This window comes from Lepidochelys kempii, chromosome 1 (genome assembly GCF_965140265.1).
Source record: "Lepidochelys kempii isolate rLepKem1 chromosome 1, rLepKem1.hap2, whole genome shotgun sequence".
Classification (NCBI taxonomy): domain Eukaryota; kingdom Metazoa; phylum Chordata; order Testudines; family Cheloniidae; genus Lepidochelys; species Lepidochelys kempii.
In genome coordinates this window covers 210065132-210085219 of record NC_133256.1, presented here as the reverse complement: position 1 = coordinate 210085219, position 20088 = coordinate 210065132, and the positions used below count along the sequence as shown (strand labels likewise).

The 20088-nt window shown below is 44.9% G+C and overlaps 1 protein-coding gene across 6 annotated transcripts in view; it reads left to right on the top strand.

Moving 5' to 3' along the window:
* LPCAT3 (lysophosphatidylcholine acyltransferase 3) overlaps nt 1-20088 on the top strand; it is a 29932-nt gene that overhangs the window by 7311 nt on the left and 2533 nt on the right. For all 6 annotated transcript variants that reach the window (XM_073311936.1, XM_073311965.1, XM_073311954.1 and 3 more), the window contains 11 exons: nt 12221-12328; nt 12442-12548; nt 12701-12794; nt 12952-12989; nt 14085-14263; nt 14668-14776; nt 17387-17473; nt 18008-18174; nt 18654-18801; nt 19649-19807; nt 19898-20024. In XM_073311936.1, the coding sequence (XP_073168037.1) occupies nt 12221-12328; nt 12442-12548; nt 12701-12794; nt 12952-12989; nt 14085-14263; nt 14668-14776; nt 17387-17473; nt 18008-18174; nt 18654-18801; nt 19649-19807; nt 19898-20014 (1313 nt within the window). In that variant the 3' untranslated portion in view covers nt 20015-20024. The remainder of the gene's footprint in view (nt 1-12220; nt 12329-12441; nt 12549-12700; nt 12795-12951; nt 12990-14084; nt 14264-14667; nt 14777-17386; nt 17474-18007; nt 18175-18653; nt 18802-19648; nt 19808-19897; nt 20025-20088) is intronic.

Genomic DNA, 20088 nt, shown 5'->3' with positions numbered 1-20088 from the left:
CATGATGAGCCAGGGCAGCAAGGGGTAGGCTGGGATTCCCAGGATTACTATTGGCATTTCAACATTCCCAATGGCAATCTGCTGGTCAAGAAAGAAACTCCCTTCTTGTAGCTTTCTGAAAAGTCTTGTGTTTTTTAAAGATACAAGCGTCATGCACCAGCCCACGCTAATGTCAGTGAAGTGTCTCCAGTGATCCATGAACACTTGCATAAACAAAAAAGAGTAGCCCTTTCTGTTGATGTATTCTGTGGCCGTGTGGTCTGGTGCAAAAATAGGAGTGTGTCCTACTGCACTTTGGGAACCCCATTGCAGCAGATTGATCCACTATGTCCTGCATGTTGCCAAGAGTCACAATCCTACTTAGGAGATGATTAATGGCCCTGCACGTTTGTATGATAATGGCCTCTGCGGTGGATTTTCCCACTTCTGATTGATACTCAACTGACCAGTTGTAATCTGGCGTTGCAAGTTTCCACATTGTGATCGCTACTCATTTCTCCAGTGTCAGTGCAGCTCTCATTTTGATGTCTCTGTGCTACAGGGCTGGGCGAGCTTTGCACAAATCCATGAATGTGGCCTTGCGCATCCAAAAGTTCTGCAGCTGCTGCTTGTCATCCCAAGCCTGCATTACGATGCGATCCCACCAGTCAGTGCTCATTTCTCAGGCCCAGAAGTGGCACTCCACGATCTGCAGCTGCTCTGTGAACACCACCACTAACCTTTAATTGTTTTTCTACACATCCCACAGCATTCTGTCCTCTAAGAATTCATCATGTTCCCCATTGATTCAGTTCTTCTTGCAGCTCTGCAAATACTAAAGGATCATGTGTACTGTGCTTGCAACACTCATGACAGTAGTACAGAGCTGTGCGGGATCCATGTTTCTGTCTCAGATGGTGAATAGCGAGGAGAGCTGCACGGATTTGTGATTTTGAAAAATTAGCCATGAAGATTGTGGGATAAAGATGACATTATGGGTTGTAGACAGTTAAACACTTAGAAGTTCATTGAATATCAGGGATGGAAGGGACCTCAGGAGGTCATCCAGTCCAACCCCCTGCTCAAAGCAGGACCAATCCCCACTAAATCAAAGGTTGACACTCCTGTGCATCTCATTTCTGCCATACTGTGCGTTGCCAAAACTTCCCAAAAGACTGTGCGCTGGCTGGTGATGGGTTGCATGTGGGATACCCATAGTGCACCCAACTGTGTGTTGTTACACGCGTTCCTGGTGCGTATGCATACTGCTGACACTAGCCAAGTATACACGCACACAGGTTTGTGTCAACCAATGTTTGTAGTGTAGGCATGGCCTGAGTCTCCCAAGGCTCCACTGAGTCACTTGGGTACCATTACAAGCACTTCCGTGACAGGTGAAGCAAAGTCTATTGGCTTCAAGCTGAGCTTATGAGTTGGCCCAATGCCTATTGCTGACTGATGTGCACAATACCTATTCTGCTTTGAAGGGGGAGCAGGTAGAGCCATAGATTTATTTTTTTTAACATTAGATTGGACCACTGTGATCCTCTAGTCTGACCTGCCTAACTCAGGCCATATGGCATCATCCAGTAATTCTTGCACCTAATTTATGGTGGAACTAGAGCAAATCTTTTAGAAAGACACTTAATCTTGATTTACTGATGTTAAGTGATGGAGAATCCACCACGTTCCTGTTAATGTGTTCTGCTTAATTATGTGCACTGTCCAAAAAAAAAGAAAGGAGTACTTGTGGCACCTTAGAGACTAACCAATTTATTTGAGCATGAGCTTTCGTGAGCTACAGCTCACTTCATCGGATGAAGTGAGCTGTAGCTCACGAAAGCTCATGCTCAAATAAATTGGTTAGTCTCTAAGGTGCCACAAGTACTCCTTTTCTTTTTGCGAATACAGACTAACACGGCTGTTACTCTGAAACCTGTCAAAAAAAAAAGGCACTCTTTTAATTTAATTTGTCTAGTTTCAGCTTCTAGCCATTGGATCTGACTATACCTTTGTGTGCTAATTTGAGAGTCTTTTAGTATCTGATACCTTCTGCTTGTGAACAAGATCAGGTTGCCTTTTTAAGCTTCTTTTTGATAAGCTAAAGAGACAGAGTTCCTAAGCCTCTTACTATAAGGCATGTGCTCCAGACCACACATCATTCTAGTGGCTCTTCTCTGAAGCCTCTCAAACTTTTTCATTGCCTTTCTTGAAATGTGGACACCAGAACTGATGCAGTATTCCAGCAGTGGTTTCACCACTTCCCTATACAGAGGTAATGCCATTTCCCTCCTCCTCTTTGATATTCCTCTGTTCATACATCCATGAATTACATTATCCCTTTTAGCCACGCTGTTACACTAGGAAGTCTTGTTTAGTTGTTTATCGTGAGCTGAAGTCCTTTTCAGATTCACATCTCTTCCTGGTTACAGTCTCCCCCCAGCCTACATTCTGATGATCTGGATGCATGACCTTGAATCTTGATGCATCTGACCTTATTAAAACACGTTTAAATGTGCTCAGTTTACCAAGCAATTCAGATTGTTCTGTGCTGTTCACATTATTTACCACTGCATCAAGTCTTTGTCATCTTCAAACTTATCAGCAATGATTGTTGATAAAAATATTGAATAGCTTAGACCCAGTCCCTGCAGAACCCTCTAAGAAATGCTTATATTCAGTGATGATTTCCCATATTTTGAGATCTAGTATGTTCCATAATGCTATACAAAGTCAATAACTTCTAATATTGTCCCATTTTTCTGTATTCCCATCTGTCTGTCCTCCTGTTGTCTTTTTGTCTTGGATTGTAAACTCTTTGGGTAGGAACTGCGTTTTTGACAGCCCCCAGCACAGTGGGGTCCTGCTCCATAACTAGGGCTTCTAAAGGTGCTACAATACTACAAATAATACTTAATATGTCAGTTATTACATGCTTAGCTGACAAAGTTCTTACCAAAAATAATTTGATTGAAAAGACCTATGTTCCCTTAAACCATGTTGATTGGCATTATTTATATTTCTATCCTTGTAATTCTTTGAGTCTTCTTTTCACCATTCCATTGTTTTCCTAGTCACTGTTCGACTAACCAGCCTACAGTTAACCTGGTCACCTTGTGGTACATTTATAAATATTTGCACATTAGCTTTCTTCTAGTCCTCTGAATCTTCCCCAATACTCCAGGTTTTATTACAAACTGATATCAGTGGGCCAGAGAGCTCTTCAACTCTTATTTCTTCTATTTTATTAATTCTTGACTGACGTTCCATGTGTTAGTTGTTCACCAACCACACCTGTGAACACTGGAGGGCTGCCTTATGCTGTATTGAGGCAATTCTCAGGGGATGTCATGCTCTGGCACTAAAGTGCCTGGAGAGGTTTCTCTGAGTTCTCAGGCTTGCACTGGTGAGTCAAGATCTGGTGGCCTCGCTCTCTGGGCCTGGGGATATCAGGATTTAGCTACCATGTTCCAAGTTTTTGGGACAGGTGCTATTAAACTGCCCTTCTGGAGCTCTTCATCTTCATGGTCCTGTCCTCTGAAACCTGTGGGCAAAAAGACTTGCTCCTACATTGAGTGCTATCTCAGGTGATGTCTACACTACGAAATTAGGTCGAATTTATAGAAGTCGATTTTTTAGAAATTGATTTTATACAGTCGATTGTGTGTGTCCCCACTTAAGACCATTAAGTCGGCGAAGTGCATCCACAGTACCGAGCCTAACATCAACTTCCGGAGTGTTGCACTGTGGGTAGCTATCCCACAGTTGCCACAGTCTCCGCTGCCCATTGGAATTCTGGGTTGAGATCCCAATGCCTGATGGGGCAAAAAATATGTTGTGGATGGTTCTGGGTACATGTCGTCAGGTCCCCTTTCCCTCCGTGAAAGCAACAGCAGACAATCATTTTGCGCCTTTTTTCCTGGGTTACCCGTGCAGATGCCATACCACGGCAAGCATGGAGGCCGCTCAGCTCACCGTCACCGCACGTCTCCTGGGTGCTGGCAGACGTGGGACTGCATTGCTACACAGCAGCAGCTCATTGCCTTGTGGCAGCAGATGGTGCATTATGACTGATAGCCGCCCTTGTCGTCTCCTGGGTGCTCTTGGCCGGCCTCGGTGCGGTCTGTCAGGGGCGCCTGGGCAGACATCGGTGCTCCTGGCAGACCTCGGTGAGTTCTGTCAGAGGCGCCTGGACATAAATGGGGGTGACTCAGGTCATTCTCTTCTTTAAATTTTGTCTAATGGAGATTCAGTCCTGTCTGGAATATTGGCAGAGGGATAGCTCAGTGGTTTGAGCATTGGCCTGCTTAAACCGAGGGTTGTGAGTTCAGTCCTTGAGGGGGCCATTCTGCCTCAGGCTGCTCTCCCAGCCAGCAGCACTGTCAACACCCAGGAGACGACGGCGAGCAGTCGTACTGCACTATCTGCTGCCAGCCTACCCCTTGCTTCCCTCTACCTCTGTGGAAGCAGTGGCCGACAATTGTTTCGCGCATTTTTCTGTGCAGGCGCCATATTGCTGTCAGCATCGTCATCCACCCACCGCTTCCGCTGCCACTCTGCTCTCCTGCAGACGCCATACTACAGCAAGCATGGAGCCCGCTCAGATAACCGCGGCAGTTATGACTGTTTTAAACACCATGCGCGTTATCCAGCAGTATATGCAGAACCAGAACCTGCAAAAGCAGGCGAGTAGGCGATGGCAGCGTGGTGAGGAGAGTGATGAGGACATGGACACAGACTTCTCTTAAAGTATGTGCCCTGGCAATGTGGACATCATGGTGGTAATGAGGCAGGTTCATGCCATGGAACGCCGATTCTGGGCTCAGGAAACAAGCACAGACTGGTGGGACCGCATAGTGTTGCAGGTCTGGTACAATTCCAAATGGCTGCAAAACTTTCGTATGTGTAAGGGCACTTTCATGGAACTTTGTGACTTGTTTTCCCCTGCCAGAATACCAAGATGAGAGCAGCCCTCACAATTCACAAGCGAGTGGCGATAGCCCTGTGGAAGCTTGCAATGCCAGACAGCTACTGGTCAGTTGGGAATCAATTTGGAGTGGGCAAATCTACTGTGGGGGCTGCTGTGATCCAAGTAGCCAACGCAATCACTGAGCTGCTGCTACCAAGGGTGTGACTCTGGGAAATGTGCAGGTCATAGGGAATCCCACTGCAGCAAAGCCATCCACTAACTGTGGTGGGGTGATAGACAGAACACTTATCTCTATCTTGGCACTGGAGCACCAAGGCAGCGAGTACGTAAACCAAAACGGGTACTTTTCAATGGTGCTGCAAGCACTGGTGGATCACAAGGGACGTTTCACCAACATTAACGTGGGATGGCCGGGAAAGGTACACGATGCTCACATCTTCAGGAACTCTGGTCTGTATGAACAGCTGCAGTAAGGGACTTACTTTCCAGACCAGAAAATAACCGTTGGGGATGTTGAAATGCCTATAGTTAAAATCCTTGGGGACCCAGCCTACCCTTAATGCCATGGCTCATGAAGCCATACACAGGCAGCCTGGACAGTAGTCAGGAGCTGTTCAACTATAGGCTGAGCAAGTGCAGAATGGTGGTAGAATGTGCATTTAGATGTTTAAAAGCGCGCTGGCAGAGTTTACTGACTCAGTTGGACCTCAGCGAAACCAATATTCCCATTGTTATTACTGCTTGCTGTGCGCTCCACAGTATCTGTGAGAGTAAGGGGGAGACATTTATGGTGGGGTGGGAGGTTGAGGCAAATCGCCTGGCCGCTGATTACGCGCAGCCAGACACCAGCATGGTTAGAAGAGTATGGGTGGATGCGGTGCGCATCAGAGAAGCTTTGAAAACCAGTTTCACGACTGGCCAGGCTACGGTGTGAAAGTTCTGTTTGTTTCTCCTTGATGAAAACCCCCGCCCCTTGATTCACTCTACTTCCCTGTAAGCTAAGCTGTCCCCTCCCCCCTTCGATCACCGCTTGCAGAGGCAATAAAGTCATTGTTGCTTCAGATTCATGCATTCTTTATTAATTCATCACACAAATAGGGGGATAACTGGCAAGGAGTCATGGAGGAGGGAAGGACAAGGCCACACTGCACTTTAAAACTTATTGAATGCCAGCTTTCTGTTGCTTGGGCAGGCCTCTGGGGTGGAGTGGTTGGGTGCCTGGACGCTCCCCCACTGCGTTCTTGGCCAACTGGGTGAAGAGGCTATGGCACCTGGGGAGGAAGGCGGTTGGTTACACAGGGGCTGTAGCGGCCTTTCCTGCACCTCAACCATATGCTGGAGCATGTCAGTTTGATTGTCCAGTAGCTTCAGCATTGACTCCTGCCTTCTGTCAGCAAGCTGACTCCACCTATCATCTTCAACCTGCCACTTATTATCTTCAAGCTGCCACCTGTCTTCGCATTCATATTGTGCTTTCCTGGACTCTAACATTGTCTGCCTCCATGCATTCTGCTGGGCAATTTCAGTGTGGGAGGACTGCATGAGCTCAGAGAACATTTCATCGCGAGTGCGGTTTTTTTCTCCTTCTAATCTTTGCTAGCCTCTGGGAAGGAGATGATAGTGTGAGCGTTGAAACATTTGCAGCTGCAGGAGGAGAAAAAGAGAGTAGTAGTTAAGACACATTTTAGAGAACAATGGGTAGACTCTTTCAGGATGAACCTTGCTGTTAACATTACATAGCACATGTGCATTTGGTACAAGGTCACATTTTGCCTCTTATATTGAGGGTCTGCCGGTTTGGTGTGAGAGATCACACGTGCAGGGCCGGCGGGCAACAGAATTCGGCTTGAAGGCAGCCATGGTAAGCCACAGTCTTTTGGCTTCTTTAACCTTCATAATGGTTGGTGGGAATGGTTTCAAACAGCAGCGCCCTCATTTCCCATACCAAACAGCCGTTGGGTTGGCCATTTAAAATGGGTTGGCAATTTAAAAGGAGGGGCTGCGGTGTTCGGGTTAACATGCAGCACAAACCCAACTAACCCCCCACCTCCCAATTCTCTGGGATGATCGCTTCACCCCTCCCCCCACCGCGTGGCTAACAGCGGAGAAGATTTCTGTTCAGCCACAGGCAAACAGCCCAGCAGGAACGGCCACCTCTGAATGTCCCCTTAATAAAATTCCCCTTATTTCAACCAAGTGACCATGAATGATATCACTCTCCTGAGGATAACACAGAGAGATCAAGAATGGATGTTGTTTGAATGCCAGCAAACACCAGGACCACACGCTGCCATGCTTTCTTATGAAATGATTCCAGACTACATGCTACTGGCCTGCCCGTGGTAAAGTGTCCTACCATGGAGGACGCAATAAGGCTGCCCTCCCCAGAAACCTTTTGCAAAGGCTTTGGGCGTACCTCCAGGCCAGCTTCATTGAGATGTCCCTGGAGGATTTCTGCTCCATCCCCAGACATGTTAACAGACTTTTCCAGTAGCTGTACTGGCCACGAATGCTTCCCAAGTCTTCAGAGCAAATTAATCATTAAACATGCTTGCTTTTAAACCGTGTATTATATTTACCAAGGTACACTCACCAGAGGTGCCTTCTCCACCTTCAAGGTCTGGAAGCTCAGGTTGGGAGGGTACTATTTCCAGGGTGATAAACAGTTCCTGGTTGTCGGGGAGAACGGTTTCTCCATTTGCCTGGTGTGCGCTATCTTCAACCTCCCCCTTCTCATCATCTTCCTCGTCCCCAAAATCCTCATCCCTGTTGCGTGAGACTCCCTTGCAGGAGTCCACATACAGGTGTATGGTAGTTGTAGGGGCACTCCCTAGAATTGTATGCAGCTCATCATAGAAGTGGCATGTCTGGGGCTCTGACCCCGAGCGGGCGTTTGCCTCTTGGGTTTTTTGGTAGGCTTGCCTGAGCTCCTTAAGTTTCACTCGGTACTGCTGCGGGACCCTGTTATAGCCTCTGTCCTTCATGACCTTGGAGATTTTTTCAAATATTTTGGCATTTCATCTTTTGGAACAGAATTCTGATAGCACGGATTCGTCTCCCCATACAGCGATCAGTTCCAGTACCTCCCGTTTGGTCCATGCTGGAGCTCTTTTGCAGTTCTGGGACTCCATGGTCACCTCTGCTGATGAGATCTGCACGGTCACCTGTGCTGATCAGCTTGCCACGCTGGCCAAACAGGAAATGAAATTCAAAAGTTTGTGGGGCTTTTCCTGTCTGTCTGGCCAGTGCATCCGAGTTGAGAGTGCTGTCCAGAGTGGTCACAATGGAGCACTGCGAGATAGCTCCTGGAGGCTAATACCATCGAATTGCATCCACATTAACCCACATTCGACCCGGCGATGTTGATTTCAGCGCTAATTCCCTCATCGGGCAGGAGTACAGAAATCGATTTTAAGAGCCCATTAAGTCGACAAAAATGGCTTTGTTGTGTGGACGAGTGCAGGGTTAAATCAATCTAACGGTGCTAAATTCGACCTATACTCGTAGTGTAGACCAGGGCTGAGAGACAGCCTCAGTGTCAGTCTTCTCCCTCAGTATCAAGGAAAAATAAGGTGAGCCATGAGGCTCCTGACTCTTCGCACCACTGTCACCATGGGTTTGTCCTGATTCCAGGGCTCCAGGTGTTGAGATGGACAACATCTAATGTCCTCCACTTGGATGTCTTAATGTTGATGGCCTCCAGATCTTATGATACCAGGGTTCTAGTGTTCCTATTATCTGATGTGCTGAAAACTTAATGCCATATGTATCTATCTGGACTGTTCCCACAGTGTTGGGTGGCCAGATGTCTGGGCCTCAGTAGGTCAGATCATGGTGTTGGCATCCCCAAAAATCTCTCTATTTCTGACACTGGCATCAGCCATGAGTTGAAATGCCTCAATATCGAATTGGTCTGTGCATTCTTTTATGGTATGTCTACACTTAAAACGCTACAGCAGAACAGCTGCGCCACTGTAGAGCTTTAGTGTAGACACTACTTATGCCATTGGGAGAGGTTCTCCAGTCAGTGTAAGTAATTAATTTCCCCAAGAGGCAGAGAAGAATTCTTCTATCAACCTAGCACTATCTCTACATGGGGACTTAGGTTGGCTTAACTGTGCCACACAGGGTGTATGGATTTTTCACACTCCTGACTGATGTAGTTAAACCAACCTAATTTTCTAGACCAGGCCTTTATCTGGCATTTTCCACTTGTTCCTTGGCACCATCTAGAGAAGCTTCCCCTGCTGCTGCTTTCAGTATTTTCTCTGGTTTTGGTAGAGGTGATTTTGGGAACAGATTACTCCTTTGCCTAAGACAGAGGTGTCAAATGATCAACCTTCTTGATGTAATTTTGGAGCTGGTATGATATGTTCAGATTCTGCAGAAACTAAACTTTGCTTGCCGAAAGGGAGCAAGCTTCTAGCCATTGTGACTTAGGGAAAAAAACCTTTCCGTGTATGCACTGAATATAAATGGAGAGTGTTTCAGGCTGTCAGTCATTTCAGAAAGACAATAAATGTCTCATATCCCTTCAAGCCTGATGATGATGATTCATTTTTACTGCTGATCATTTTAGTGGATAGAGTGGGGTGTAGGAATTGTAAGATGCTGTAGGGAAGAAAGAGACTTTGGGCTTTTCTATGTGGAAAGTGGAATTGAAATAGTTATCAGTTATTTCATTATGAATTGGTGAGTGGGCAGTCTTATTTTGGAATGAGTTTCTGCGCAGACTTATACCAAAATAACCAAAAAGTATGAATTGCAACAGAATTAATTATTTCAATTCCAATCTCAGTGTACACAAGCCCAAAGATGAGGGAGAGAAGTAGAGAAAGAAGAATGGGGAAGGAAGAACAACAAAGGACAGAAATAGCAGTCGTCATAAAGGGGAGCATAGTTTCCCTGTGAGAGGTGCAGAATACAACAGTAAGATACTGAATATATTGTAGAGTCACTGGTCACAGCTTTGTAACTGTGGTTGTGTTGTGTTTTGCACTTGCACCAAGAATTCAGCCTCTTATGTATGAAGGACACGTATAACTTCCCCCAAAATGATGAGATTTACAACTGGAATACAGAATGAATTTTCTGAGCATTTAGATCTTAATTACAACATTTATTTATAAGTTTTAATCAAAATAAGAAAGTTAGCGCTCATTTTAGAAGCTGGTGCCCCACTTCTTTTATCCTGAATAATCTTAATAATGGAACAACAGATTCTTCAACCTCCCCATATAGTTAAAGCTCATGCATAGACTGTTGGAGAAATTGGGTTGTATTAGGTTGTAAGGTATTGACAATTTTATATTATTATTATTATTATGATAGCCTATAGACAGGGCCAGGTCAACAGCTAAGTCATTCTCAACTCGGGCCAATATGACATTGGAAGTAATTTGACTCCTAAGTAGAGAGAAGATGAGACTGTAGTAAGCAGCAGCATTAGGGTAATGTAATCATGCATACGGATGTTCCTTGCCCACTTCCTGACCAATAGAACTGAGTGTCTTCCAAGAGAAGCAAGTAGCTGTGACTCTTATCGGTGTCAGCATGATCAAATGTGTTGCTGAGCCTCAGGAAATGCATTCATAGTGGAGCCCTATTTCAAGTAGTTGTTTGCCCCTGGACCTTGCTGGTGGTTCCTCATTTTCTGTGTTGGACTCTGGCAAGGATGTTTATTCTTCTGGCTACCACGAATTTGTAAACTTGTCAGCCCAATAATTATAGGTGAAGCAAATTGTGATAGCAATTATTAGGGTTGCCTGGCACTTCCCAATATAAGATTTTGTTTTCAGTTGGTTATAACTTTGTCTGAAATTTCCCATTGGGTGTCTTCCTAAGGCTGAATTTTTTGGGGGACAGTTTCCACCAAAATGGTTCAGCCGTTTCTGAGAGTGATTTGTTGGTTTGTTTTGGTTTTGGGTTTTTTTTTTTTTTTCAATCCTTGAGACATTTTCCTTGAACAGCTCTAGTGCCCCTATGCTTTGGAGCAGGGGTTGAAATTTGTGTCCAGAGGCAGAGAGATGCCTTTTGCTGTTCCTGGGAAAATCTGCCCAAATTTGGCCAAGTTTATAAGCCTTCGAAAAACCAGTTTTAATATGTTCAGTAGAGCCCTGCAGAGCTTAACAGCTAAAATCTCCAAAGATTCCATCCTCTCACAGCTCCTCTGAACATTTTGTATGGGACCCTGAGAACAAATCAGGGTTGCATAGTGAAGGTGGCTGTTGTCCTTAGGACCCCTGTCTCATTTGGTGCAGAAGTTGGAAGGTGAATAAAGTTGGGGATTGCAGGAAGAGAAAGGATGGTCTCATAATTAATACAGTTGAATGCTGCCCTGGACAATTGGATTCATTCCTGTCTCTACCATAGAATTCCTGTGTGATACTGGGGAAATCACTTAAACCAAACTTTTCACAGATGGTCACTAATTGTGTATTCCTCACTTTCTGAGGTCTGATTTACAGAGGTGTTGAGCACTCACAGCTGCAGCTGAAGTCAGTGGGAGCTGCACTTGAATACATAAAGTGCTATATAATGCTAATTACTTTGAAAAAAGTTCCATGCATCTCAAATTGAGCACCTAAAATTAGAGGGAACTTTTTGCCATTAATCTCTGCCCCTCAGTTTCCCTTCTGTACAATGAGGATAATATCATATTGCCTCTGAGGGTGTTGTGAAGATAAATTAACATTTGTGAAGCACTTGTATGCTGTAGTGATGAGTGCTGCAGAAAAGTCTATGCGGAAATGAATAATTTTGTCTTCAGAACAGGGTTTGAATAGTGTGTAGTAAATAAGTCTTAGAACCACACATTGTTCAATGAGGAGAAAACAAAGTATTGAATAACTGCCTATTCAGTGAGCACCATTCATCCTCTGCACTAAATGAGGTAGGGATCCTGTGGAAATAATAGAAAAGGAGTACTGCTGGCACCTTAGAGACTAACAAATTTATTTGAGTATAAGCTTTTGTGAGCTACAGTTCATGTTCAAATAAATTTGTTAGTCTCTAAGGTGCCACAAGTCCTCCTTTTCTTTGCGCGGATACAGACTAACACGGCTGCTACTCTGAAACCTGTGGAAATAATAGTGATTATGTAATTAAAGATTGTATCATAATGCATGTACACAAGGGGACTGAATTAAGATTGCACAGGCAACCTTAATTCTTGGGCCACCGGGGCGGGGGAATACAGAGCCCAGGAGCACACACACCCACTAATGGGCCCTAGAGGTTTATGGCTTGGACTTGTATAAACCTGTCTTCTTGTCTGCACTAAGTTATATTCCTGTCTCTTTCCCCACCCAGGATACCCTTTTGCCTTGTTCCAGCGCTATTTCCTCTTCCAGAAGGAGGTCTACCTCATTCACCTGTACAACACCCTAACAGGGCTCTCAATTGCCTACTTCAACTTCGGTAAGAGGGATATGGGGAGAAATGGGCTGCTTGGCTCAGAGCTTGCTGCGGTTTGAGAACCTGTGGTTAGGAGCTGCTGTGTAGTTCAATTCCCAGTCCATCTCTCTCTACAGGGACGCAGTTCACTCACTCCCTGCTGTGTGTCCTGATCCAGTTCCTCATACTGAGGCTTATGGGCCGCACGATAACTGCTGTCTTGACCACCTTCTGCTTTCAAATAGTAAGTGCCTCCTTCTTCTCTGTGTTCACCTAGAGTGGGGAGCCTGCTGCTGCTACCCAATTCTTTACTTCCCAGTAGTGAGCATGGGAGGGGATAGAACAAGTTTTGCTGCAGTAGTCAGCCTGAGTAATCCATAGCATGGTCTCTTTCAGACATACCTTATGGCTGGTTATTACTTCACCGCCACAGAGCATTATGACATTAAGTGGACCATGCCACACTGTGTCTTGACTCTCAAGCTGATTGGTGAGTGATGCCACCTGTTCCCTTCCCTTACACACACTGTGTATATGCTTTCCACCACTCCTGCCCCAAAGATGAGGAGGTGTTTAAATCCTTAGGGGTTCAACCGTATCCTTCCAAAGATGGTCTCAGCGTAATTCTGTTCTCTCTCTATCTCTAGGCTTGGCCATCGATTATTACGATGGAGGGAAGGATTTGGTGAGTGAAGCCCCATCTCTCTCTTCCACTTCTGGAGGCCAGAGGAGTCAAGTTCTGGGGAGAGAGCCAAAGAGCTAAATCCCCAGCTCAGCAAAGCCATGGCTGGGAGGGTGCATCTGCATGTGTATAAGGGACATGAACTCCAGAGTGGAAGGGGATTGTCTGGGATAATAGTAATCACAGCTGGGGCTAGCCATTTCAGCCCTGGGATCCATGACAGGATCTTATTCTCTCCCAAATCTCATAAAATCCATTCCTCAGGGCTTCTAGTTCCCCATGTCCTGAACAATGGGGCCCTTCCTTTGCGGAAATACTCCCCAGTCTTACAGACATTCCTGTGCTCCTTTCCCTTGGTTCAGTCTCATCCCTGTTCTCCCCTCTTCAGTCCCACAGGGTGCCTACCCATGTAGATGACCTGCCCCTCTGCCTTATTCCTTGTTTAGAGTGTTGTGACCAGGACCCTAGCAACTAGGGAGCAGTCACCCTACCCAAAGTAGGGTGTGAGAAAGCCTGCATCCTTATGGAGGAAGAGAGACTAGAATCTCTGCTATTGTCTCCTAATCCCCATTCTAACATATCCCTTGCATGTCTACTGTTTGGGGCTTTGCCCTGTCCCCACCACCCAGACAAATCACCACTGATAATAAGAGAGCATGGTTCAGTTGAGACTTCCAAGGTGAAGTTCAAGCAACAAAACTATTGAGTAGTGTAATGGGCTTGTGCCCCAAGAATGTATCCTTCTGCTGGGAAGTATGGATCCCAGCACTGGAGCTTTGTATGAGTTGGGGTATGTGCATGCCACTGCAAACTAGAGGAGACTAGGAGTGCAGCTCCTAGTGCACTTGGCATGCTGGAGGGGGTGGGTGCAGTTCCCCCTGTTGAGGGATCAGCTGGGAGCGTGGGTCCCCACGATTGGGCCTTGAGTGCAGATACTGTTACTGTTGTGGGGTTGCAGGCTTGCATCCGCAGGAATCGATGAACTGGTGAGTCCTTTGAGCAAAGCAGTTGATAACTCAAACCAGAGGGGAGATGGATTGCGGGAGTTAAATCCACAATTAGTCTAGGGCAATATTAATGTTGCTCCCTTTGATACAGGAGTCCCTGAACCCTGAGCAGAAGCGGTTTGCAGTCCATGGAGTTCCTACCTTACTGGAGGTTTCAGGTTTCTCCTATTTTTACGGTGCCTTCATGGTGGGGCCCCAGTTCTCCATGACAGACTATCAGAAACTGGCAAGGGGCGAGATGACTGATGTTCCAGGCCAAAGACCCAACAGGTAACCAGAGCCACGCTGGCCCCCTCCCTCATGAGAGCCCCAAGCACCCTTTACCAAGATATTCACGCCAGTCCCTGCATTACATTGCCATCTAGCACCACACTGGAGCTCAGGGGTCAATACTGACTCTCAGGGGGAAGCAGCCTACAAACTTGCCACATCACAGCACCCTCCTTAGTACTGGGTATTGTTGTTTTGTTCTGACTCTGTAAAACTCAATGCAGACCCAGCCCAAGCCTTGTGGGGGTCTTGATCCCGGTTCCCAGTGGGGGTGGCCACTGCAGTGGATCCTCCTTCAGCCCCATCTGAGCCCTTATCTCCACTTCTATTTTGTTCAATTTGGGAGTCTTGAGTTTCTTTCCAACATTTGACCTCTGATCTCCACTTTCTTTCCCCCCTCCCAGCCTTGTGCCTGCTGTCAAGCGCCTTACCCTAGGCCTCTTCTTTCTGGTAACCTATACCCTAGTGAGCCAATACATCTCTGATGAAGACCTCATCTCTGATGCATACCTTGTAAGTACTAGTCTTAGTAGTAAGAGTTGAGCTTTACTAATCTATTCCTAAACTAATCTATTCCTGTAGGTGGCACCAGCTACTCAAGACAGGAATTGTAAAACTAAATGAAAGGACTTTTAAGGATTGCCTGGTTAAATATCACAGAAGGTTAGTTACTGCAAATGTTAAGCACCCCCCACTAATTCAGTGGCATTGCATGCCTGAGGGGTTGCATTTAATGATGAACACGACTACTGAATTATAAATTGAACAAAAAACTTAGTGCAATCCAGTTACTGTTGGAACCATTTATATTTCCTGATCATGTAATGATTAGCCTTTAATCATTACCATAACAAAGTTCTTTGCATATAGTTTCCTAGGATTTTTTATACCTTAAAAAAGGTAAAGAAGAAATCATGAATCATTTATTTTCAAGACTTCACAAACTAAGCATTCCCTAATGCCAGCACAACAATGAAGGATCCACTCAGGGTCGTGCTTGTTTGTCAATGTTGTTGCTTAAAAAAATAAAGTAGTGACTTTACTCAGCAGGTCCAGTTCACTCTTCAGGTTAACTCACTTGAGTTTGAAACTGATCTGATTTTTTAAGATCCTTGGAGACATGACTGATTTCTCCCTAAAGTTCATCAGTTTTTCTACATAACCATGAACAAAAAAGGACTTTAAAATTTAGAAATAAAAATATTAACTAGGGCTCTCGATTAATCACAATTAACTCATGTGATTAACTCAAAATTAATTGCAATTAATTGCAGTTTTAATTGCACTGTTAAACAGAATACCAATTGAAATTTATTAAATATTTTGGATGTTTTTCTACATTTTCATATATATTTTATTTTGTGTTGTAATTGAAATCAAAGTGTATATTTATTATAAATATTTGCACTGTACAAATGATAAACAAAAGAAATAGTATTTTTTCAGTTCCTCATACAAGTACTGTAGTGCGATCTCTTTGTCATGAAAGTGCAACTTACAAATGTAAAATTTTTTTTGGTACATAACTGGAGTCAAAAATAAAACAATGTAAAACTTCAGGGCCTACAAGTCCACTTATACCTACTTCTTGTTCAGCCAATTGCTAAGACAAACAAGTTTGTTTACATTTACAGGAGATAATGCTGCCCACTTCTTATTTACAATGTCACCAGAAAGTGAGAACAGACATTTGCATGGCACTTTTGTAGCTGGCATTGTAAGGTATTTACGTGTCAGATATGCTAAACATTCGTATGCCCCTTCATGCTTCGGCCACCATTCCAGAGGACATGCTTCCATGCTAGTGACGCTCGTTAAAAAATGTGTTAATTACATTTGGAATTGAACTCCTTGGGGGAGAATTGTATGTCCCCTGCTCTGTTTTACCAGCATTCTGACACATATTTCATATAATAGTAGTCTTGGATGATGACTCAGCATGTTTTTCATTTAAAGAACACTTTCAGTGCAGATTTGACAAAACACAAAGAAGATACCAATGTGAGGTTTCTAAAGATAGCTACAGCACTCGACCCAAGGTTTAAGAATCAGAAGAACCTTCCAAAATCTGAGAGACATAAGAGGTGTGGAGCATGCTCTCAGAAGTCTTAAAAGAGCAACGCTCTGATGCGGAAACTACAGAACCCAAACCACCAAAAAAGAAAGCTGCTTTGGATTGTTATTGAGCAGAACCTGTCATCAACATGGACACATGTCCCCTGGAATGGTGGTTGAAGAATGAAGGGACATATGAATCTTTAGCGCATTACAACAGTGCCATGAGAACTCCTGTTCTCACTTTCAGGTGACACTGTAAACAAGAAGCGGGCAGCATTATCTCCTCCAAAGTTAAAAAACTTGTTTGTCTGAGCGATTGGCTGAACAAGAAGCAGGACTGAGTGGACTTGCAGGCTCTAAAATTTTACATTCTTTTATTTTTGAATGCAGTTATTTTTTTGTACATAATTCTACATTTGTAAGTTCAACTTTCATGATAAAGAGATTGCACTACAGTACTTGTATTAGGTGAATTGAAAAACACTTTCTTTTTTTACCATGCAAATATTTGTAATAAAAATAAATATAAAGTGAGCACTGTACACTTTATATTCTGTGCTGTAATTGAAATCAATATATTTTAAAATGTAGAAAACATCCCAAAATATTTAAATAAATGGTATTCTGTTATTAACAATGCGATTAATTTTTTTCATAGCTTGACAGCGCTAATATTAACCCTAAAATGCTTCTGAAATGGCTATTATGTTACTGCTCCAGCTGGTATTTGGCTGTAAAATAGTTGGATTATAGGAGGTTAACTATTGGTAGCCATATAAAATAGAGTATCTCTCCTTTAAACACTAGATCAGACTAGAGAGATGAGACCTCACGTGCTCAGATCTCGTAATGCTGTCTGTGTTTCAGTGCTGCTGGCTAGCTTGTTGTTTAGGGTACCTGAGCTCTTGGGTTCTCTGAAGTCATGAATGTGAATCCTTCCACTGGACTGCTTCAGTAGGGGCTTTCCTCCATGATCCAGGAGATGTTGTGCCAGAGCTAATATAACACCTGGACAGTTTACCACCATTTCTGTTTTCCTCCTGGGTTCTCTTTGTATCTCTGCAGGAACAGCCTTTCTGGTTCCGCTGCTTTTACATATTGATCTGGGGCAAAGTGACACTCTACAAATATGTCACCTGCTGGCTTGTCACGGTGAGTCCAGAAGGGGGATATGCCCTGAAAAAACCTCCCCTTTTAACTTGAGTAGGACAGATGCATCAGAGCAAGGAACCTTATAGCTGCTCTGCTCAGCCCTCCTTCACAGGGGCTGCTGTGACAAAGAGCTGGTTGGGAATGTTTTGACAAAATAAATTAATCAGAAAATGCTGATTTGGTGAACCCAAAACTCTTTGTGGAATGGGGAAAACTTTGAAATTTCATATTTTTGTAGGATGGGAAAAATCCATCCATCCATTTCCCTGCCCCCACCCCATCCCCCCCGTTCCCACCCCCCCCGGCTTCAGTTGCTGGGAGCAAGACATAATAGCCAGACCAGGGAGTTGAAGTATCCTGCTGCTACCCAGTTCTGCCCTTCCTAGCCAGTAGGGAGGCAACTTCTAGCAGCTCATCTCTGCCATTCCCAACAGTAGGCACTGTGCCATTGTGGGGGAGGAGCCTATAACTGCCCAACTCTGACTTCTCTAGTAGGAGGTGCTGCTTTTCCCTGATATATGTAGCTTCTCACAGGAAGGCGTCTGCATCGTCGTTGGCCTTGGGTACAATGGCCAGGATGAGAATGGGAAACCACGGTGGGACGCTTGTGCCAACATGAAGGTTTGGTTATTCGAGACAACACCCTTCTTCACGGGGACCATTGCTTCCTTCAACATCAACACCAATGCCTGGGTGGCTCGGTGAGCAGGGGGCCTTTCACAATCAGAGCACCAGTCTCAATCTAGGCCCAGGCCAGAAGTTGGAGGGCTTGCTGGGGCAGAGATGTTGGGAATGGAGTATGAAGCCCTTTGTCTCTAGGGCACTGGTTCCAGTGTGGCCCCAAAGCAGTTGTGATTGAAAGTTTTTTCCCATCTCATGACCATTCAGTGGTCCCTTTGAAATGACGTGACTCAGCTCTCGGTTGGACAAGTGCTCAGTCATGCAAAGTATTCACCTACCCCAACACTTGAGTGCTCTCAGCAGGTTGGCCTCTCCCCATTAGCCAGGATCTCTCCAGGGCAGGGCTGAGGCATGTTGACCAGGCAGCAGGAACAACCCTGCTGCTTATCCCACTGAAGGGACACAGAGGCCTTCAGTCTCTCAGAACACGTCCCCAGTGTGCAGAGGGTAAAGGAGCTAATCAATCAGAACTGCATTGAGTTTCTCTTCTTGGCTCCAGCTACATCTTCAAACGGCTGAAGTTCTTGGGTAACAAGCTTCTGTCACAGGCATTGGCCCTGTTCTTCCTGGCTGTGTGGCATGGGCTGCATTCTGGCTACCTTGTGTGCTTCCAAATGGAGTTCCTTATAGTCATCGTTGAAAGACAGGTATGCTGTGTCTGGTATATTAGCAGGGGGGATGGCTTGTGATAGCCAAGGCCCCATGGGCTCTAAGGACCCAGGAGTCTGTGGCAACTTTCGGAAACTTTCACGCTGGAAGCTTTACCTCAATTAAATATAAAACTGACCTGTCCCTTACGTATCTGCATTTTACACCATATTGTTTGCTCTTAAGTGGATTGCTGGCACCTGTGTGGACAATCCATAATTCCATCACAGAAGATGTCAGGGAGGAAGCCAGTTTGGCATATGGGTAGGGGGCAACTGATGCTCTGGGCACTTGGGAAACTTGTGAGCACATGATCTGGTTGCATCTGCTAAAACTCAACTATTTCACTGTTGATAGTAGGGCTGTCAAATGATTAAAAAAATAATTGATTAATCAGTTTTAATTGCAGTTAAACATTAGAATACCATTTATTTAAATTTGGAGGGGGGGCTCAATAGAGGGTCAGGGCTGGGGATTCTGGGCTTCAGCCCCCCTTCCCAGCAGCAGCTGCAGGCTGCTCCAGTGCAGCACCCCATCCAGCACAGTGTTGATGCCTTCCACCCCACCCATAGGTATGTCATTAATGCATTAAAAAAATGTGTTAACTGTGATTTATTATGACAACCCTGGTTTATAGCTAATCTCTTTAGGGTTCACATTAAAACTCTCTGAACTTTTTTTAGAGTCATTGTTTGACTGTCTGCAGTCTGACAACACTACATCTTTCAGAGCATAGGGGCCAATTTTGTCTATGATTACTGAATGCACAGCGCCCTGAATGTAATGCATATAGATGTCAAATTACAGTAGGAATATCATACTGACCACTCTTTCCTTTTTTGTCAGGCTATCAACCTAGTGCGGGACTCTCCTGTTCTGAGTGCTTGGGCCTCTATCACCATCCTGCAGCCTCTCTACTATGTGCTGCAGCAAACCATCCACTGGATGTTCATGGGTTACTCACTGGTGCCATTCTGCCTTTTTGCCTGGGACAAGTGGATCAAGGTACATAAAAGCCTTAAAGGCAGCAAGATTTTGAGGGATGGGAGAGACCAGCATGCAAGCTAATAATTAATCCCCTCTCTCCCCCCACAGGTGTATAGCTCTATTTATTTCTTAGGCCACATGATATTCCTCACCTTACTGCTCGTGTTGCCTTACATCCGCAGAGCACTTGTGCCACGGAAAGAAAAGCTAAAGAAAGCAGAGTAACAGCCAAAAGGTGAGACTTAAGTACAGCTGCAGAGTGGGGCAGGGAAAGATGAGGCCTAGAACAGAAAAGGGGG